The 22,335-nt window shown below is 47.2% G+C and overlaps 4 protein-coding genes across 4 annotated transcripts; 2 read left to right on the top strand and 2 right to left on the bottom strand.

Annotated features, from left to right (window-relative positions):
- The first annotated feature begins 134 nt into the window (after window positions 1-134).
- Window positions 135-2,449, top strand: LOC128730112 (uncharacterized). Its single transcript, XM_053823147.1, has 2 exons — window positions 135-160; window positions 220-2,449. Exons 1-2 carry the CDS (start codon window positions 135-137, stop codon window positions 2,447-2,449), a joined length of 2,256 nt encoding a protein of 751 aa, XP_053679122.1.
- A 31-nt stretch (window positions 2,450-2,480) lies between these two features.
- Window positions 2,481-3,301, bottom strand: LOC128732057 (UPF0598 protein CG30010). Its single transcript, XM_053825219.1, has 3 exons — window positions 3,179-3,301; window positions 2,905-3,109; window positions 2,481-2,842 (listed from the first exon to the last, which is right to left on the bottom strand). Exons 1-3 carry the CDS (start codon window positions 3,299-3,301, stop codon window positions 2,544-2,546), a joined length of 627 nt encoding a protein of 208 aa, XP_053681194.1. The 3' UTR covers window positions 2,481-2,543.
- A 293-nt stretch (window positions 3,302-3,594) lies between these two features.
- LOC128720842 (uncharacterized) lies at window positions 3,595-10,516 on the top strand. The gene is made up of 8 exons (XM_053814542.1): window positions 3,595-3,634; window positions 3,734-3,924; window positions 4,002-5,407; window positions 5,498-5,593; window positions 5,663-5,849; window positions 5,914-8,917; window positions 8,986-10,078; window positions 10,147-10,516. The coding sequence occupies exons 1-8, from the start codon at window positions 3,595-3,597 to the stop codon at window positions 10,514-10,516; spliced, it is 6,387 nt and encodes a 2,128-aa protein (XP_053670517.1).
- Window positions 10,517-10,801: 285 nt separating this feature from the next.
- Window positions 10,802-15,158, bottom strand: LOC128730378 (transferrin-like). Its single transcript, XM_053823422.1, has 4 exons — window positions 15,052-15,158; window positions 12,958-13,470; window positions 12,070-12,885; window positions 10,802-11,994 (listed from the first exon to the last, which is right to left on the bottom strand). Exons 1-4 carry the CDS (start codon window positions 15,125-15,127, stop codon window positions 11,078-11,080), a joined length of 2,322 nt encoding a protein of 773 aa, XP_053679397.1. The 5' UTR covers window positions 15,128-15,158; the 3' UTR covers window positions 10,802-11,077.
- Window positions 15,159-22,335: the final 7,177 nt, after the last annotated feature.

The following is a 22,335-nucleotide window of genomic DNA, read 5'->3' as shown; positions in this document are numbered from 1 at the left end:
TTTCTTCTTACAATGCATACAAAGCATGAAAATATCAAAATCATTTTAAAAGAAAAAATATTAGAAACATACATGAGCCAACCCGTACTACGTCCTACCCCAGCTGGCAAAACGTAACAAACAAACCGGCAAGCATGGAAGAATACAAAAAGCTTCTATGGTGAGATTGGAATTTTTTAATAAATATTGAGATATTCACTCGGTTATTATCCGTTGCAGGTCGAAACACAATCCCCGATCTGAAGGGAAACTTCTAGAACAGGCGTCCATCGATTTCGCAGATTTCCAAGATGATATTTTTAACCTTCACATCAATGAAATCGACCCGATTCATCAAATTGACGAAATGAATTCGCGAACTGGAGATCCCGCCGATATAACTCTCCCGGTTGAAATGCCTATCGATCCTCGTACAGGGCAAAAAGTGGAACAGCTCGAATTGAAGTGTATAAATACGCTGCAGTTATTCGACAGGTTTCCCTCTGGGTCTGTGTTAAAGCGCAAAGAGCATCAGCATTGCCTCACGGTTCTCAATCGGATAAACATGAGGCTTCCCTTCACTAATCCAGAGGATGCTCAGAGATATCAGCAATATCAAAAGCTTATGGAAAAACTCGCCCCAGAGAAGGAACTATTCGATAGCTTTGTGCGAAATTTCTTCAATACCAACCTCTTGCGTCGGGTGCAGACGATTGATCCAGACATGAACGCACTCGTGGTAGCAATATGGCAAGAAAAGGTTTCAGAACGTTTGGCCCTCGAGCGTGAGCGAGGTGGAAAGTATATTTTGATGACTGCCGTCCCATTTGGTGGAAATAACAATCCTTGCCAATCGAATGTGATCTTTAAACCGATGGGACAAGATGCTCAAGAAACAGGTGTGGTACGAAATCTTTTCACCGAAAACATTCTACGGTGTGTCTCGTTGAAGAGGAACGCACGTGTTTTAGATGGCTTCATGGTGGAATGGCGAGCTGCGCGGCGCCGGTATGCTGACAAAATGTCGGATATCTTTTCGATTCTGTACAAGATGCCGCAAATCTCAATCGTTTTGTCAGCCGGTGTACTTGCGTGGCTTATTAATAATGCCCGAAATGAACAGGAACAGTGGACGGTACCGTTTCAAGTAAAGACCCTCAACGATCGCAACGTTTTACTCGTAGATAGCCGTCATCCAGCTTGCAGAATGTCTACACATGTTAGAAAGTTGCAGGCGCACAAATTATTAGTAAAAAGTTTTATGAGTTTTATTAAACCACAGTCTACCACTGAGGGGTCTTCAAAAACAACCACAGAACAAAAAAGCCAGGAAGCGTCAAAATGCAATGGCATTGCCTCGTTTGACCCTCTAACTTTCGATGAATACATGAAAAAAGTTGAACTGAGAAGGGCTCCGTCTGGACATGAAACTCGAGAGAACAGGTTTTATCAACCGTGGACTTTAGAAGAAGATAGCGAGACTCACCATCTGCTCATTAGTTTTCGGCAAGATTGCTATGAATCGTTCCGCAAGATGCGTGTCTTTATGAACATCTCCGTGAAGCTCGAGTACCAGCCGGAATTTGGTGCTGAACAGATGACGCTAGCGGAGTTACTGCATGAGTGGTGTCGCCAACTGTTACGTCCTAATTCAAAAACCATGAGATTACGAGTGAATGCTACAACGTCTATCATTATTTCGCACCACTACCTAGAGTTGCGTGATATAGAAGAAGAGCTGAATCGACTGTACGGCGTTCAACCGCGCAGTTTGATTGGAAATGTGTGGAAGATGCTGAAGTTATTACAAAATTTCCCCCCCGGAGATTATTTACTGCAGCGTGATGGGAAAAGTGCCCAAAGCCTGTCGGTTTATTCAAAAATCCTAGAAAAGGAAAAGGCAAACCAAGCAGAACTCGGTGCAGTCACCATAAATTGGAGCGAACTGTTGCTTCGTACCGAGTACAGTTGCCCGCCGTTGGAGCAGTACGATTGGATACCGATCGATAAGTACGCTATCACGTACCTGCATCGCCAGAACACACTTTTACCGTGCAGCTTTCCACATTGGACGAGCGTGAGAAAGTTGAATTCGCGCCAGCCCAAACCTAAAGCTCCCCCACCAAAACCTTCCAAGAAAAAAGGTGTCCCAAATGTAGATGGGGGTAAACCAGCTAAAAAATCGAGCGCGGGGAAATTATTAAAGCGAGAAAAAATGAAACTGCGAAAGCAGGAAGCACGTAAAAAAATGGCGCTGGCAGAAAAGATACAACAATCGCTTAATCAATTTGCCCCGTATTCGGGATCTACCAAAGTTAAACCACACGAGAATAGCGTACAACCAAAGGATGGTAGTAACGAAGGTTCTAATAAGTCTGGTTTGCTACAGGCTCCTTTATCGGTGCATCAATCGGTGGTGGATTACAATACCTACGTTGAACAATCCGGAATAAAACCAGATGAAAAGTAGTAGAAATGGACTTCACTATTTATTTGTCCAATCTTATAGTAACTACTTTATCACATGGTTTATAACACTCTATTCTATGGTGTTTACTTGATATTTAAGAATACTCTTTCGTCCTCCTTCCTATATAGGTCTCCTTCCACCAGTGTTGATCGAGATCGTAATCTTCATCCTTCCATCGAAAACGAGTAGGTGGCTGATCCTCTCCATTTTCAAACGTGAAAAAGGAACTCAATTCGATAGCTAATTTTGATCTTACCAATCCAATTGCACCGTACCGCTCGGGAGCTGGATGGTACACTCTGCCACTGTCCGGAAACATACAAATGCGCTCCGGTTGCCAAGGAACACTCATTTTATCTCCCGCATGTGCGTAAGATATCAAATCTGAACTATCTGAAACGACCATAAATTGTATGACTGCTTTTTTAACAAATTCCTTTGGTGATGATACGTACTCTCCTGGAATATGTGTGTAAAAACGATCGGAAGATCGTCGCATCTGATGAAATTTCTCTCGCGACCACATATAGATAAAAACGGAAATTCTTCTCGGTAACGATCGGTATCGTTCAATTTGAGGCGTTTGAAAAAGAACTGTAAAAATTGCTTTTCCTTAAAGCATGAGGTGAAGTTTTTTATCCTCGCATCGTCTAGAAATAGCTACAGAGTCGGGGTTATCAGGTTATCAGCTGTGTGGAAAATTAGGTGTACATTAAAACGTAGCATTACCATTCCTTCGTGATCGATGTAGTAGAAATATTCGCGCACTTTAGGAGCTGGCGATTGACCTTGAACATAGCTGATATGGCGGTAACTTTGTAGGGGCAACGTAATTAACTGTCTTAGCAGCATCCTGAAAGCAGACACGCACTAAAAAATGAAACAATTAATTTTGTTCTGATAAAATCTAACTATAAGACGACTGATCCATAAAAGTTAAACTTCACTACAAGAAATCTCGTAAACCAAATGTCAATGTTTTGTCAAACCATCTGTCAAAATATTGCCGGGTGAAGAATAACCGCCAGTTTTGTTTCACTACACATTACCTCGTTTTCGAGAAAAGAGGCGCGATCGTGGATTTGCAAAGTGATATATTCAAACCATCGCGTGTATCGTAGATAATCGTACCATTCGATTTCGCGATGGCCGCTACAATAAACCCACCTACGCTGGATAAACTACGTAAGTAAACCAGGGAAGACGCTTACGAGCGCGCTACGTATTGGGAGGTCCGCCTCAAAGACGCGTGTTTTGATGAGAACGCATTATTTGTTTTTTCAGTGCATACCCTACAGGAAATACGCGTTCGGTCCCTTCACGACATCGAAAACACGCTAAAGCGTGCCTTGTGGGAAAACGTGGATCTCAACATCAACGCAGCATCTCTGTTCAAGAATTTGATTCGCTGGTTCGGTCATGCACCGATCTGCGAAGAAGAGACAGTGCTGGAACTGATGTCGTTGCTCTTGGAGGTAAGCCATAGCGTTTTTGAAGGTAATTGATCGATCTGCAACATTATCAAACATTTTTCGTTTCAATCGTCCTTCAGAGCAAATATGGCACGGAAATTGTGAAATTCTATACCCCTGACCGGATCATAAAGGAATTGAATAAAATTCGATACCTGATCGGGACGAACGCGGATCACGACCTGCTGGTTAGAAGCCTGATCCGTCAGGTTGATAGCTTCAAATCGACTCCTTTGCGGCGAGCTTCCAGTTCGAGCAGTCTTGATATCGAGAGCGTCGTCAGCAGTATAACTAGCATGAAGTTGGATACGATGGATCCCTCCGGGCTTCCGGGATGTAGTCGAGGGACCGGAATTGTGGATTCGTTTGCGTCGCGTTGGAAAGACGATTCCGGATTCTTCACTAGCTGTTGGGAAACTCCGGACTTCAGTGTAGTTGCCGTTCTAGAGCGGTTCAACAGTTCGTTGTTAGACGATACAAACGACGAGAATTTCCAACGTGCCCTTAATTTCGTGATGCCGTACATCAAAGATTTCCCACCAGAGTTTCTGCTACAACCGCCCTACGTTGGCCTATCACTGTTGCATCTCATCCAAAAACGACGCCTAAGCATTCGCAAAGGATTCGGAATGCTGCTGTCTATAATAGATTCGCTTCGAAAGCGTATGCGACAGCGGATGCTTACCGTAACGTACATACCGGAGAGCGGCGAGCGTACCCGGACGCAAGTATCGATAGGTGCGTTCGTTTCGGAAATGTTTCAGATTGGAATCGAGCAACTGAAGGAGCTCTCATGTGACGTAGACAAACTCTCGACCAATATGATTCTTATCGTGCTCAATCAAACCACGACATTCCTAATGTCGGAGCACTTTTCAGAGCAGCAAAAAATCCCTGCTCCGCGATTCGCTGAATTGTGCACCGAACTCGGCTATTTAGTAAAGCACTACCGGCAGGAATGGGAAACTGATACAAAACGGGCAGTCGCTCGCACGCGATACCGCATAACGCTGCAGATCATGCTGGATTTCGTACGCCTTTGGCAGAAAGATCCCGACAACAGCCCACCTGATCCGGATGTGGATCGCGGGATTTCCAACGAACAGTTTGGCGCTACAGCGCTATACAATGCGTCTGACTTCGCAACGCTCAACTCGACCGCACATCGCAAGGCGTTGGAAGAAGCGGACGACACCTGGCGGCATGAGTGTCAGCTAGCATTGTTGGATTTTCCGTTGAAGGTCGCCTGCCCGGAAATGTATGATAATTTGTGTACGTACGCCGGCAAAGAGAACGAACCGCTACTGGCCTGGCTGATTACGTTAAAAGAAAAGCTGTTCCAAGCAGTCCTCCTGCTGCGGGACAGTGCCAGTCATTCGAATTTATCCGACGAACATCTGCTCATGCTGGGATCGGAAGCAATTAGTACGCTAATTTTCCATCGTTCACTGGATCTGGTGCGCGTCATTTTGAAATGTGTCGCAAAGTATGCTTCTTAAACGATCGCTGCTGCTGTGGAAATGAGATCTAATGGTTAATTACTTTCTCGTTTACTATAATGCTTTGGTGCTATCAGGTGCGCTGGTTCTGTGACGGAAGATGGACCATTATGGGATACTATTGAATCGATTACCGTTCGTTTGCTGGCACATGCTGACGAAGAAATACGATGGTATAGATTGCAGTTTTGATTTGTTTTTCTGGTCATATGTAAAATACATGCTCACATTTGTCTTTGCAGCCAGGTATACGAATCGTGCTCAAACATGATGAAAGATTTCATTGGTCAGCTGGATGAAGCACCTATTCTCACACGGCGCAGCTTGTTCTCTCAAGGTTCTCCGAAATTACGAGCCATGGGCATGCCGCTATCACTGCAAATTCTAACAGAAGTCACTTGTTATGGATATACCAGCTCGAACATGAAGGTAAGAAATTTCTTTTGGTTTGGCCGCCGGCTGCTCATTATAGTCATTCTGGTACTTTTCACAGATTCGTCAGTGCGCTGAAACGATGCTGTTGTTCTTGTGCAACTCGAAAGCCTTCCTTCATGAGAAATGGATGGATGTGCGGGAGCTGCTGCTGCCAGTTGCGCCGCTTTTGCAAACGGTGGCGGTAGGGCAAGAGCAGACGAAACTCCGCAAGGCTGTTCTCGCGATGTTCCATCCCGATTTTGGGTTCCCTTGGCTGGACGTGTTGCAGGGCAACCTGCGGTTTCTGTTTCACGACGAAAGCGCCATACGAGAAGAGGCACTCACGCGGGTTCTTTTCTTGATCAGTTCCGTCGAGCAAAGCGAGGAGTTTATACCTCGAATCGAACATATCGGCGACACCATCCCGAACGGGATCTGTCTGCTTTCGTTTCCCTTTAACATCGAGCGGCAACAGTCAACCAACGTGTATGAGGTGAGCTCGGTGAAGCCTCTGCTCGATGTGCTCGAGGACGAAGGTGGTGATCCTGGTATGCGCCGTAGCGCACTGACGCAGCTGAACGTTATGGCGGAGGATCCGCTGTTGTGCGAACTGATACATAATGAATCCGGCTGGGTGCTAGTGCTGCAGGCTCTCTCCAACTCGTTGCTTGCCAACACACACCTGGATTATCCAGATGCCGCTATTCCAGCCGTGGGAATTCTCACAAAGTTGTGTTTCAGTATCACGACGTTCCGTCGTTATCTCGGCGGAAACTCACACGCCTATCAGTGGTTAGTGCGAGCCCTGCTGGCACACCATCATATGCCAGTTTTTCGGATGGAATGTTGCGCCTTGTTGTATTTGCTTTTGTTTGCCGAGTGTTCCACCGGCAACGGATCAAACGTATTTTTGCCGGTGATGTGTGAGAGGGCATCGTATAAGGTTCCGTTTGTGTCTAAATTTCACTGGCACACCAGTCCATTCCGCGAGCTTAGCTCATTCGAGACGATGTTGCAGCAAATGATAACCGGAGAGCATGTTTCGGGACCCCTGGGCGAAAGCATACTATGCATAAACGATAAACGAATGGTGAATGGAGATGCCGTAACGACAGCTTCGGTTTCCTGCAGCGGTCGAGCGTTTGTGACGGAGCTCGTGCATCGTTACGCACGGTTCACGTTTGCAGACCTCTGGTTTCAGGGTGTCGACAAAGTGCTGAAAATGTACAACAGCAAGCAGCGAACCCTTGCAGCTGGCCAATTCCACGACGATGATGATGCTCAGATTGAGTACAAAGGAAACAGGACGGCAATGGGCTTTTGCACCCAGCTTCGTCTGCGGAAGCGCGACGTACGCTGGCTTAAGGTGATCGATTTCCCTTCCATCTTCCGGAAAAGCATTCGCCGATTATCGTCCGCCAAGGCGCACGCGGACGTCTTCAACGGACTAGGAACGTTGGAAGCGAACCTGATCTTTCCCATCAAGAACACCTTCTGCCAGCAGGATATCATCATAAGCATGCTGAAACGGTACATCCACACGCCGCCCGTTACGACAGCCGATCAGGAGATGCTGACAGAGGTGTTAAACATTATAGGTATTATGTTGCACCTTGACTTTCTTATGGTTCGCCAGTGGTTGCACGAGGTGCTTGCGAACGAGACGAATCTGTTTCTCAGGCTGCTGCGTGCTGAAGATTGCATGGAACAGTTGTACGCAAAAAATGCAACACTTTTGTGGAGCCTGCGACATGTCATGGATCGCGAGGCGCTGGACGGTGACCAAAAGAAGGGCGAACCATCGAAGACGGGCACAAAACGCGATGCATCGGAGAGCAAAAAATCGAATTCTGTGACAATGCCGTGGGATGTGCAAGTGTTTAGCACGGCGATGAATCAGCTCACCGTTATGGTGAAAAAATGCGACATTCCACGCATCATCTCCTTGGTGGAGGTGATCGAATGCTACTCCGTACGGATCGACGTCGTTTGCGTAAATGTTGTGGAAGTCGTCCCGAAGCTGCTGCTCTGTATTCGAAATGTAGGCTCGTCGAGTTTCATTGGCTCGGCAATCGTGCGGTTCTGCCTGATGGCAATCATGCATTTGATGGAACGCTCTGCGCCTGAAATGGCACGCTTCGAGTGGACTGCGAAGCATCTGAAGACAATCTCCACGCAGTGCGGCAACAGTAGCACGATGGTGCGCTCGTACGCTTGGAATATCCTTGCAAAGATTGCTCGCACGCTTGCCGGCGCGGCTGCCATCGTGAAAGAGTGCTCCTATCTGCCCGGTGGCGTGCACGCCAGCTGCATCAGCACGATTCTCGATATCCGGGAGGCGTGCCTAGTGAAGGAGTCTGCCGTAGGATTGCTAGTGGGGTTGCTTTCGCATCGCACCGATAAAATCGGACCCCTGCACCGATCCGTGGTCCCGTTGGACAAGGCAGCGGAGTTACGAGCGGTTTCTTCGGGCACTACCAGTGGCAGAGAGTCCTTGGATGTAGTGATGGAGCTGCTGGCGAAACAGCGCTTCTTCGAACAATCGGTTGGCTCACTTAAGCACTACACCTGCATGGAGTTTGTGTTAGACGAAGACAAGGGATGGACAACTATCATCGTATCGGCCGATCTGGTAAAGGCGTATGCGGTGTTGTACCGTTGTCTGCTCGATCTGGATCCGGCCGGCTTCGGCCAGCTGCTCGGAGAGAAAGGTTGCATCCAAGGATTGCTCGAGTGCGTTGAACTGCAAGCGGTCCTACCGAACCGTGCCGTGTGTCTGATGGTGACGGAAGTATGCGCACTGCTGCTACGCTGCATGGACGAACCAAACCGCCAGCCCGTGTGCGATCTGCTGGCAGGACATCAGCCGTTCATCGAGAGCATTGTCTATGTGCTGAACCCGTGGCTATACGGAAAACTCGCGCAACCGGCTATGCAGCAAACGCTTTTCAGCATCATGCGTCTGTTGTGTGCGTTGTTGGCAACGTCTGGGGGAAAACTACAAATCCATCTAGAGTTTAACCACCAGGACGTGAAGCCTATCGCGCAGATGATCGAACAAGGCATTTCTTCAAAATCCAGTGGTAAAAGATTGAATCGCAGCTTTTAGTTATCACGCTCAACACACACTAAGAAACGTTTATTCTTCCAGATTTCAGAATGATTTGCTACAATTTTCTCTCCATGATGGTGCATACGTCGGACACGAGTACCTCGCCCACCGCCGAACTACCGCCATTCCTTGCCCAGCTCGACACCTTGGACATGTTTGCGAATGAGCATGAACCGTCGAAGTCGGCAAACATTTTCCTCGACGAGGACGACTCGGAAGAGGAACAAGACACGGAAAACACCAACCCGAACCGACCGTTGTCGGCAGCGGCGGAAATGTATAGCAAGCTGGTCAAAGCCGCGCGGACTAACGACGTGAGCTCGACACTTCGAAGCGGATCGGCGCTCATATTCAAGGCACTTATGGAGCAGTACCAGTTAAGTTGCACTCGCGATCAGCTGGAGTCCGGCCATGTACAGGGTAACATGCACCGACGTTTGTTATACCGGGCCATGCAGAACATGTTGCACTTTTCGGCGCAAGCTTGCCGAATGGCACTGATGGGAAATCTGTTGGGCATCGTGTTTGAGTGGTTAAACACGATCTACGAATGTTTCCCAAACTCGTCGCATTTGCCACGAATAAACGCCGAGAGCAAGAAGCAAGGCATTGTGGGAGAACTGAAGGAGGTCTCCATCTTGTTATGCGCATGGTTCAGCGTGCCCGGTGAGGCACTGTTGCTGCACAAGGAGCAGATTGACGAACTGTGTCGGATCTTGTTACAGTACTGGCCCTTCCTCTGCAGTCACCAAGCGCTTCAGATAGAATTTTTACAGGTACTGGCGTTCCTTACCGAGTGTCACATTATCGTGTGCAAGGCAATGGCGGCCACCTTCCCGAACCACCCGCACAGCATCATGAAGCTGCTGATCGTGACGGCAACGACCGAAACAGCGAAAGTGAAGGGTCCCCGGTGTGATCTGCAGCTTTTGAAATTATCACTGCGAGTGTTGCGGAACTGTTGCTGCTGTCACGAAGGCCGCAGCCTGATCGGGAAACTGAACGTATTTGACAACATCAGCAAGTTGCACCCGAGCGTGACGAAGCTGCAGAAACCCTGGCTCGAGGTGACACAGGTGTGGCTCGAGTTCTGGGAGATCTACACGCGCTATATCGATGTCAGTGAAGTGCGGTAAGTTCCGACTTCTTCGCGTCCTCGTTGGGCATGTTAATTCTTGTGCTTTCACTTTCTTCCCGCAGACATCTTACGGTTCTAGGAGCGTTGGTTCGCAAATCCGATATTGATTTGCGGCTTCTCGCCCTGGGTATCATCCGGAACCTCACATTCGTGTTAGCGAATAGGCCGGCTTTGCTCGCATCCTCCGACTACATGTTCATGCTGCAAAACTCGCTCCAACGGACGTCCTGCGGACGAGAGATTCTGATTGCAGCCGTGACGATGTGGAAGATGATTGCCAACAATCATCGTGGCAAAACGGCCATCAAAAGTAGCCCTCTGGTACGGCTCATTGCTGGCCAGGTGAAGCTGCATTCGATGACCCCGGGGGGTAATGATCAGAACGAGCTGTGGAACGTGTTAATGACGGTCTATCGCATATTGGGGGCGTGAAAGAGGGAGACAGAACAGGCAGGCATGCAATCGGACGCGTCAATTAGTTAGAACATTGTGGAATTTATATATTACTGAAGGGCGCTGTAAAGAATAAGTTCTAAATGGCTTTTGGGCTGCTTCGGCGAGGAATCAAAATCGACTGAACAAGCCTAGCCTCTAATTAACACGTATTATATTATTTTTGTTTTTTTTTTTCTTCTTTAAACTATGCTACGCTCAACGTTTAGTACACGAAACATTTTCTCGAATTTGAGACGTTTGTTTGAAGCTGTCGAACCAGTTGAATTTATTTAATTTGAGCAAATGTTACACTGGATCCGTGACTTTCCATTCCCTTATCTCGTAATCTGTTAAACGTCGAAATAAATCGAAAACGTCGGACCGTTCTATTTTTCTATCGTATTTGAATGGTTCTGTTCGATGGTGATTTTTTTGTTTCGTTTCCGAACACAGATACGTTTAAATTTTATCTTTATTGTTCATCCAGTTTTAGTTGCTTGCTGCACAAATTAAATTCGGATGTGCCGGTGCACTATACTACCTCAACACACGGGACCGTTACAGTCTCCACGCGATGATGCCTGCAACCAGCAGTGTGAGCAAAAAGTTAACCGTAAGGATGGCCGCCCGCCCACCGGTTCCACCCGGCGCGATCGTCGTCGACGGGGCAGCATTCTGGCAGTCCTCGATGTTTTCAAACAACCGGATGTAGTTCTTCACCGAGGCACCGAGCTCGGTATGCTGCGGCGACACGAGCCCAAGAGCGGAGTCCTCGAACAGCAGATTCCGATGGCCCGAGAAAATGTTGTACATCCGGAAGTCCGGATCGTTCTGAAGGTACGCATCGAGTGAGCTGAGCGCGTGCACAATGTTATCTGTCTTTTCCCACTGGCGCCGGACCACAATCTCCCCATCGACGATCGTCGTCAGGTAGCAGTCCTCATCGACGGTGAAACCTGGATAAGCGGCAAGTGACCCGTTCCGGCACAACACGCGGTAATTGCTCTCATTTACCGCCAAAAATTGGGCATGGTCTGCCAGATTTTGAGCTTCAATGATGGCCACATCACCGGCTTCCTGCAGACACCGCAAAGCGCCACGTGTACCATAGTACCGGTTTGTGTCGGATGCCGCACACAGCAGATTCCTGTCAACGGTTGCGTCGACGTTGTCCGTTTGTCGGAGAGCAGGATCGATACCTTCTACTGGTGGTTCCTCAGTAGTATCGTCCATCTCAGAAGCCCCATCTTCGGCCGGCGTTTCGTAGTTGTTCGATCCGCGAGCCGTAGGTTTATCACCGTACTGGCAGAGGGCGCACAAGTTCTCAGCGTTCTCACCAGTCGGATCGTGCATGTCATCTCGCGATCCTGGTGCACACGATTCCGAGAAGAAGTCGCTCATCAAACGCCCATAGTTGCACTCGTTTCGATCGAAGATACCGCGTGATCGGCCGATGTTCACGAACGCAATCGAGGCTGTTGGTTGTACCCAAATTAAGGAGCAGTGTAGGTAGAAGAAAAAATCCCATAATGAACGACAGAGCTACTTACCGATGCCGCCAAACTCAGGGAAGCATGCCTTGGAGTTTCGCAGCTTCTCGAACCGATCGTGTCCACGACCCTCGTGCACCAGCACCACCACCGAGGAGTATTTATCCTTTTCCGTTTCCTGGTACAGCGCTGCCGCCAGGTTCGATTGTCGTGCCAGATAGCCGTAATTGGAATCGATTCCAGCGAAATCGGCCCGTCCTGCCGCAATTTCCCGCAGACAGCTGATCCGGTTCGTCGTGGGATTGTTACACTCGAGCAGCGGATACACACCGGACGTTAGGCCAGCCTTCGCAAGGACGTCACACTTGTCCCACTCCTCAGGGGAAGTCGTACACCAGCGAGCCGTCGTTTGGCAGATATCGGACGGGATTGGCATTGGTCGGTGTGGACGCAAGTAGTAGATCGGCGATTGGATCGTTGTGGCTGGCATTATCCTGTCCGTATTGTGCCGTGTCAGGATATCGACGATGGCACGCTCCCACGCAGCCGCTGCGTTACGCTGCCAGTTGTCGATGCGCGCCGACAGCTGCACGGACTTATCCCTGGAGGCCAACACTACGGGCCAGGGTTGTGTGATCCAGCTACAGGCTGGCCCTCCAACGGGCGCAAGCGTACCATCAGGACAGAGGAACGAAAAGTCGTTCGAAATCGCTCGGTTGTCCTCGAAGTAGCGATTAATCTCGAGCACGGAAGCGTACACGACGTCTCCGTCACGCTCGAGACACTTCAGGGCTTCCTGTTGCGTGTTGATTGTGTCCTCGTACGAGCATGTGGTCGGATTTGGGCAGATCGAGCAAAGCTTCGCGTACTTTTGCTCTAGGGAGACAAAAACAAGAACGGTCAGGGGGCCGAACGCGTTATTTGGCCGCACACTTTGTGATTACTCACTCAAATCAGCGTCATCCTTCGGAATGTGTGACCACAATCCTGGCCGGCAGGAATCACCAAAGAACTGCGACACACCGGCCGCCTCCATCTCGGTGATGGTGTGGAAATCGTCGCACTTGGCCGGTACAACCAACCGCTCGAAGTGCTTAAGGACACGCTCGGTCCAGCGCTGTGTGCGGCTGTAATGGAAACCCGGATGACAGTAGCGTAGTCCTCGCAGTCCATCCAGCCCGCCAGTGTGGGTGCTGCGTACTACAACGGCCACCTGATAGTCGACGGCTTCACGCATCCGCTCAGCACTACGCAGCTCCTTGATGACGGTTAGATCCTCCCAGCCGAGGCTGGCCGTGAGAAGCGCACTTTCGGTGCTAAACACCCCAAAGTCAGCCGTCTTGTTGCGGATGCGCTGAGCACACTCGACACTGTCTTGCACCGGAACGCATATTACCTCCGATGCACCACGCTGCAGTTGTTCACATTCGGCAGTGTAACGAGCGATGGCACACACGCGCTCTGGAAATATGCCGTAAAGGCGTTGTGTAAGATATCAGAAAGGGTTAGCATTAGCTCCACAAACGATCGTTCTTCTCTAAACGACAGCATTTGGGGACCAAATTCGCGCTGGTTACACCCTATCTTATCTCTCGACATCGTGCTTAAGCACCACACGCAGTGCACTCTGAGACTATGTTGTATGAATTATTTCTGAACTTTTTTTTTGTTGATTCCCTTCCCCCGAATCCAGTGTTTCCTTGCGACAGCTATATGGTCTGTATGGCCTGCTGCAATAAAACCACGTCGCCACGGGCCTACGTTTGCTGCGATCGATTCGAACGTTTGAAATTCTCATTTTTAGGCAACTCATTCACTCCAGATTGCGCATAAGCTTGTGATAGTGATCGCTATGCTCAATCGAGGGTACAAGCCACACAATGTTTGTTTAAGTTATCGACACTGCAGGGCATCGATAAGGGCCGTCAGCTTACTCGTGGCCAAGCTGTGGTGAGTATGGTGACGCCAGCTCAACGCAACATGCTCCAGCGCTCCTCGCAGAGCTGTAATGACGTTGTCGAGAACGTTCTGTGCTTATCGTCCTGTACAAAATAATGCTGAAAGTTGAAAATGCTTTGGACAAGGGTGTACCAAAGGTGGCAGCTCCGAAAAAGGGTATGTCTTGAGGGATCAACGTTTTTGGCCCCGAGTTTAAGACGTTACCCTAACTAGTTAGCGACGCTTATCATTGCCTCAAAAGGTGTCTGCAAACAGTTGCCTGTAATTAATGATATCATTTATAGAGGCAATCAAGTTCTCATGATTCACTGATGTTGTCCTACGCCGGGTAACATTCCTCAGGGGAAGTACAGATGTTGCTCTCAAATTTGCAGCATCCTTAGCTTTAACGCCGCAATCACGTTATGCGATATCTGCCACCGAGATAATGGATGAAGTTTATCGAGATCGTAAAACTTGGCCTCCACGGTTTGCTTTAGCACTCCAGCCCACCTGACTTGCCTTGAGCTAGTTGGTACAGCCGTAGCTTTTTGGCTCATCCGATAGTATTATACGGGTTTGCCGTCCAATACCGGATCTACCAGATAGCACTAAATATGGACGTCGAGGTGTTTCAAGATCGAGGAATAAATTCACGCAAAAATAACCTTTGGAGCACTCACTTACCGAACCTTTTGTGGCTTTTGGCGGGATGAAATAAATCATCCCAGCATTAACGCGGTTCACGAGATACGCACCCTCTGACAGGAAGGTGTAAAACGGAACATCGTGATAAGACTATGCGGTAATTACAAGTTACGGTTAGCATTCCTTTTCTGACGCAGACAAATCCTAGATCTTGTGACTGAGCAGATGGTATGAGTTGAGTTTCGTGTGTTTTGCATCGTCCCTGTGCAAGCTCATACTCAGGACGTCAGGAAGGTTCAAACATTTGACAATCAGCTCCATCAGCGATCTGAGTCATTCTATCAGATCTTTGCAAGAGATTCCTTGCACCATAATTCGAATAGAGTCCGTTTGTATGATTAGTCACTTGTCTAGTGAATCACATGACACACGCCCCACAGAGGCTGTTTTACCTACCTTGCTGCTGCCCGCTAGCAAAGCCACCCAAGGCTGCCACGAGCAGTACTATCGTAAAACTACACACCCTGAGCATGGCTGCACGGTTGCTGCAGGATTGAGATTTTTTCGCTGATCTTGCGACTGAAGCACACTACACTTTACTGGTACTCCCGAGGCCTAAATTAAACGCATCACCATCTAAAGCGCCTAAATCAAACGCATCACCGATTTCTGAAGCCGCGCTGCGAAGAAACACGCGAATCCGACGCAAAGTGCTGCTTGATACTGAAGTGGTATCGGGGTTTGCACCGACGGTCGCACCCAACAGGTTAATTTGTTCGTTATCGCTGTTTCTCTACGAAAAAAAAACGATATACTCCAAAAGAACGTACTCATACTCTCATACTCTTTTTCTCACCAGGCTCTCCACTGATAAGATAATTGCTAGCGCGAAATCGCTTCGATAAAGCTATTTGATTATTTCACCCTACCGAATCGGATGGTGTCAGAGTTTGGTAAGCAAGGCTGATGGGGAGTCGTTTCGAAAACGTACCCCAGCTTATGATTCACGGAGTAAGGAACGCGATCTAGGCTCGCTTCTTGGAAATCGGTTTTAATAGGTTGTCCATTGCACCGACGACGGTGACACTGTTTGGAAGCCGCGGCCCTTCTTTACTCATGGGCAATAAATAGTGTAGGTGCGCCAGATTTCTTCCGGAAACGAAGAAGGCGTCCCCTCTAGAGACACCGGAAACATGGAGGTAGATTTCAGTGTGTCTGGCTGTTGCAATAATAACGTTTCTACATTTCCTTGAACAACTGACATCGATGCATTTTTTAAATTTATTTTCTCTGAATGCACTCTAGATTTGTTATCTCCATCGCCTTCGCGAAGGTTTTACTGATTTTTTCCCTTTGAATTTATCCATTCTTCGTGGTGCTGTCGTTTCATGGGTGCCCCTAGTTGTCTACTACATTACGAGCGGGTTGAGTATCCCTGAAAGCCGAAGAAGCACGTGCTGCCTGCGCGCGTTCGGCTGTCAACGGATTCAACGTTCAAACACACGAAGCTGCGAGCGCGTCGATAGCACGTGCTCGCCGAAAGGTGAGCGCATGCGCGCCGTTTTCCCGCGCTTGTAAACCCCATTCCGGAAGACTCTGGACCGGGTGGATGCCGGCTGAAGCGTTAGCTTGCGCTCAACTGCGTCTCTATCGGTATCAGAACCCCCGTCTTGTGGTGTGCAACGGTTGAAGATGAGCATCCATTCCCCGTCCTGGCACGCGCGCTCTGGGCACGTTCGCGTCCGTTTCGGAAGCGCAAGAGCGCACGCAAACGAAGTAAGCAAACAGCGCGCACCAGTCGACAGCCGTTTTCAGTAGCCTTCGTACCGGGGACGGTGTAGGATTGATCTACTACGCTCGCCGAATGGACGGTCTGCGTGCGACGAAGTATCTTTGTGATCGTACGTGACGGTTTCGATTGACTTTCGCGTCGACGGAACAGTGCGAAAGGTAATTGCCCTCTCGCAGGTAAACAGGCGCCGCTCATCAGTGCTAATGTAATACGTACGTATGTAACCGTTGATAGTTTCTTTGTTGTCTTTGTTCCTGTAAACTGATCGGTACATAGTGTAGCATATCTAGTATTGCGAGCAAATAAAAATCACACAGTTGGCCGTGAATTTGCTATACGTGGCATCTCTTGCACCATGATTTACGCTTATTGTGACGATGACGGATAAGACATAAAAATCCTGTGCCGTTGTTTGAACTGACGTGTGCATCCATCAATCATCAATTTCATAAGCAGGGCTGGTTTCTCTTCAGCTTAGTGTAAAGCGAAAATCTCCGTTACTTTCTGGTAGTAGTGAATCGTTTGCTGGGTATATAGTTCGCCCACACAGATCAATAAGGCTGTTCCATCACACGATCACGTTCGCATACGGTTAATAAAACGAATTTACGAAAAAAAGAGTGAATCTACGTCAGTTACCCGACACGCTGCTGGTGGCTAGAACACTAAACGCCAGTGCACACCAGAACCCGCAGCCTCCGGATTGCCAGATTGATGGGTTTAATTTCCTCGAGCTGTTTACCTTTCGGTTTTTACGAGGGAAAGTGTTTGCTTCCCAGTGTGCTAGTTCGGTGCGTGTAGAAAGGCTTTGCCGTTTGAATAAACTGTGGAAGTGTTTTTATGCCAACCACTGCTGTGGCTTATCTCACCGGCAGTGGTGGATTGTTTTTCCAAAAAATCTTTTCCATACGATTCTAGCGGCTGGAGAGATTATTAATTCGTTATAAATAACCCCCATCCCGTGCCATGTGCGCTGCATGGGTAAGTGTTACACAAATATTGTTTCTTGTGGAGAAAGAAATACAAAAAAAAGGAAAATCAACGCAGTGTCAGTTCAAAGTGCTCTACGGTGTTCGCAAATTTATTGGTGCGGTCTGGAAACATAAGAATTTGCTGCTGTGTGCTTAAAGGGTGTTGTAAGTGTTAAAAGCACCTCCTAAGTGAAACATATGCAATCGACGGTGTTTCAGTGTTAACATCAAATCGACGAATAGGGTGTATTAACCTCGCCACTGGTAAGTTAAAAGCCAAAAAGCCCGATTTGTTTACACCGATCCAAACAAATTTCTTCACACTTGAGTCGTGTGTGAGAAGTTAAATCTCTGCAAAACATTCTCTCTTATCGACAAATTACAAACCCAGTGTGAGCCCTTGTGCCAATCCGCAGTGAATGAAAACACTTCAAAGAATTTAGCGAGCGAGCATCTAGAAATGGTGGCATATGCGTACAGGCTTCGCAGAAGCCTCTTAAAAACTGCCCTCGAAACAGCTTCATTTCGGTGCGAATTTTGGTGGTGGTGAAATGAAGGTCCCTACAAAGTGAAGGCAGCCTGTGGCGTCGTAGTTAAACTTTGTGTTTGTTTGGCTAATTATTTTCTCTTTCTGTAAGCTCCTGAAGGCACGCCAGCCATTCTCATTCAAAACATATTATGCAAATCTCCTCCAATAATTTTCCCCAATGTGTATGTGGTATGTTATGGTGGGAATAAATTTTCCACGAAAATCGTGCAAACGATCGTTCTTACGGGTGTTTGCCAAAAAAAAAAAAACAAACGGTATCCTTCACGTGGAGCAGCTGAAGCAATCTCGCCAGTTGAGTGTTGCAACCATTTTGCGAAATCGTTTCCGGTGCACAAACAAATAATACTGACGGAATGCATTCGTTGCTGGTGTTAACGATTAGGGTGTTATCTGTAAATGGTTACGATGATCGTTAATTTGACGCTGCTGTTCCGTACACCAGTGGGCTGATGGAAAATAATTTTTCCCTAGGGCAAGAAAACATTTACTTGAGTGTTGGGCAACATTTTTGGCTTCTAGCATCCAGCTTTTAATGGTGTGCTGCTGGCGTCCTAGTGGTGTGATTAGTGGTGTTTTTGCGTTTGTGGGAATAATAATAACAAGTCTTCTTCATCCCCGTCCACACCGTCTTTCTTCCAGTTCAGATCGCAAACGATCTCGTTACGGCACGTTATGGTCGGAGGACGAGGTGCGCTATTTATAACAATATTCCACCGCAAGGGAGGAATATATTTCAGCACAGAATACGCGTACCGTGTGGTGGCAATGGTACAACAATGAAAATGGACCGTCTCATCGTGACATTGAGAATCACCATCCCCAGCGAACGGTGCCGTTTGCGGTTGTTCTTTGAATTTTCGTTTTTTTCCCCACATTTAGGCAAGGTGCGGTAAGGTGATAAATCGCTTCCCGCCCTTTTGGTAGAATTTGCGTAGAAGATGACCTAAAGGGGACCTTCGGCACAAGGGACTGTTATTTGTTTTTGTGTCCACCCCTTTTCTGCAACGGGTCACGCTGCGTTCCGAAGTGTCCTTTTTCGTCAGCTATCCCACAACTGTTCTAAGAGAAATTGTGCGAATATGAGAGGAAAAAACGGGAAAACGAGATCGATTTTCTTGATAGTGACACAAACGAAATATAATATCAATTTATGCCTGAGGGCTGCCGTCGACAAAACGCGTTCTGCTGTTTCCATCAATGGATGTGCAAGAGTATAATTCACAAACACACATCAACACAGAACAAATTGACTCCAACCAGTTTCGAAAGCTAGAACCTGCTGGTTGCAATCAGTGTGGTAAATTGCAAAACAAAACAAAAAAGTCGTAACAGCTGGAGCTGTTTTGATGCCAATTATGTTACCACAAAGTACGATAACCACATGCACATATGCTCAATCACGAATTTAGTAGTAATTATTTCCTAATTGTTCCAAATTTGAAAAAAAAAATTATACAACATTCCATCGTATATGTGTTGATAGACCACTGTAATGCAGTGCTCCGTTTTTACTCTCTGAAATTCTCTCTCTCTGAAGTTCTCTCAACGTCATAAAACTCGTTCACGTATCGCGAAATTAGTTTGATGTGGTTGGCATTTTATGCACCCTCGAATGCCCCACAAAACGAGTTAGTGCAACAGCTACCGAGAGGGCTACTAAACGTAAAATCAACCAAAAAGCACGCCACGGGCTACCCGAAAGGTCATCAAACGCAATCACAAAACTTCCCCATATTCGGAACCGCGCAGCGTAGTGTGTAAAATGTAAACGTTGCGGACATGGAAATAGTTACCGCGCGTAAACTATACCGCATTCCCGGAGTGGGGAAATTGCTCGTAAAACATCCATTTCCATTTATGCTAGAGGGCTTTTCGATGAAGTCAAAACTAGCGCTCGAGCTCTTTGCAAATTGTATGATTTTTTATGCTTTTTTTTAAATCCCTCTAGGGGAAATGCTTTTAGCGCCTCAATTTATGCAACTCACCCTCACGGTGCTGCAATGTAGCTTCGGGAAATTCTTCCGCAATGTATCAACCGACCCTCGATCAAACTAATCGACAAGCGCTCCCGGGAAGGTCCTTAAATCTCATTTTTGCAGCGCGTTTGTAGGTCGCTCGTAATTTTACGCCCGAAAGTCCTTGCACATGACGCTGTTTCTGCAACGCCCGATGGTGCCAGTTCGTTTGACTGACGTTGGTTATTCTTTTATGGGATATCAAATCATCGGTGTTGAGTGAGATTGATTGGAAACTCTGCTTCCACGATGGTCTGCCCACGCTTGCGATTGATTTTGGGCACATTTTTTTTCAAGCGTGTGCCCTATCTTCTCTTTCTCTCACTGGTTGTTTGTTTTTTGTTTCACACGAGTTTTAGCGAATGTTTTCGAACCTTTTCGGTGTGCTGTGGCCCTTTTGTCTAACTGCCGAGCGGCCCAACTGTAGATGCGTATCGCCTGAAGTGGAATCATGTACATGCACTTTCTTTCATGAAATCCCGATTTTGCCGTCACCATGGTTCTGCTTCATTGGTCGGCTGTCGTCCGTTCTGAGCCCACGTGAAGGCGAAAATCCATAAAAAGATTTTGATTGACATTCGCCTTTAGCGCCAGGGGCAATGGGGCGAACTCGCATAGGGATCACACTAAATTTGAGGGACGATGACGATGGCGCTCAACGAGTGGCAAGCTGGAATCGCAACGACCCAGATGAACGGGTGGCCCGTTATGGGAAAAGCTTTTATGCCCTCGATGGGGACGGAACAGAGGAACCAAGGGCTTAGTTGTGCGGAGGAAAATGTGCGCCTTAACGGAAGGTTCACGCACTTATTACTTTTATTATCAGCGGTATACTGCAGCCTATAAATCACGTGGGGCTGTTTTTTTTTTAAAGCAAGAAATTCAATAGACTTAATTCGATCAATTTTGAATTTTATTCTCGAGGTCTCAGACAGCGACTCAGGTGATTTTGAGTTGTTTTTTCCTTCCGTTCGCATTACATGTGTATGAGGTAATACTATAAAATAAGTAAGCAGAACCTTATGTTTATTCTGTTACTAAGTTATTGACGTCATCACCTTTTCAAAAATTGTAAAAAACTCTCAATCCAAATCAAACCAGTTGTTTGGTGTTTAGCCACGTGTTGCCTGACATTACATACATTTGATAAACGAAAGTGTCTAATGAAAATCACATTTACGGTATCCATTTTAGATTAATTCTTTCCTGGAATCGGACCGTGTGAACTGTACGTGGAATGCCTTTTTGTGCAAGAAAAAACAATTGACGTGTGTCAATGCAATAAATACATTTCCTGGAAATCTTTTGATCTCCGTAAAACAATCGGAAATTATCCACGCGCCATCACTAGTGTAGGTTTTTCTTCGAAGAAACAAAAACGTATTAAAGATGATTCAAATTATGCGAACGTTAGCGCTTCGTGTCCTCGAAGTCATACCGTTGTCTAATTGAGTGGAATTGAATTTTAATTAAAAATGGGGTAGAATTTTCAAGCCGATTAAATGTGTGATTGAATATCTATCGTTTGTATCCTTCGCACACCGATATCGGACAGGTGAAAGACAACGGTTAAGAAGAAGGGGTTATGTCATCGCGGAGTACAAGGAGCTTCAAAAATAATTACAAGGCATCCGGGAAATGCTCATAGTGCTCGTGCTATCCTTCATCGTTTTGCGAGACTCAAAAGAAGGTTTTAACCTTGATTTGGCTCCCCAAAAGCCAAGGAAATTGTCCCCTCTCGGAAGATGATAAACGGGAAATGTAATCCTGACGGTGGCTTAAGAGACCGCTTGCCGTTCATCGCCTTTTTGACAGGTTGATGAGCAGATTCTTTTGGAAACAACATCCATGATGTCTTAACGGTAGGGTCACGCTTCTTCGGGATCTCATGCTGAGCAGGGTCAGATCCGAATCCCCCAGCTACGGTTTCGGGCAGCGATCATCCCTGCTCAGCCTGCGTCAAAATGCCGGAAATGGATTTGACGGCAGGCTCTTGTTTTGGTCGTACGCGTTGTACCTAACGAAAGGAAAAAAGAGGAAAATCACAGATTTCTGGTCTGTTAAACACCAACAACCTATTCCACAAAGCCGAGTATTTTGGGTCACTATTGTATCGATTTGGGTGAGCCTTAGTGGAGCAATGTAAATATAAAACCTTATTACTTTCCGGCACGTGACTGACCATGGATTTCGTTGTCGGAATTTCACTTGGAAACAGAAGAAACCAGCACTCTTACACACACACACACACAAATCTGAAGTGTTCGCAGTACGCAGTACGCAGAAGGACACGCACTTTTAATGCCACCACTAAATTCGAAGGAATTTTCTCGGCTACCGGCGTCGTATCATTTCCTACCTGGCACCGGCTATGTGCTACCGTGGAATGTCTTTGTTAAGAGAACTGTATCA

Source organism: Anopheles nili, chromosome 2 (genome assembly GCF_943737925.1).
Source record: "Anopheles nili chromosome 2, idAnoNiliSN_F5_01, whole genome shotgun sequence".
NCBI classification, from domain to species: Eukaryota; Metazoa; Arthropoda; class Insecta; order Diptera; family Culicidae; genus Anopheles; species Anopheles nili.
The sequence above is the reverse complement of the archived record's forward strand: the minus strand, read 5'-3'. Positions and strand labels throughout refer to the sequence as shown.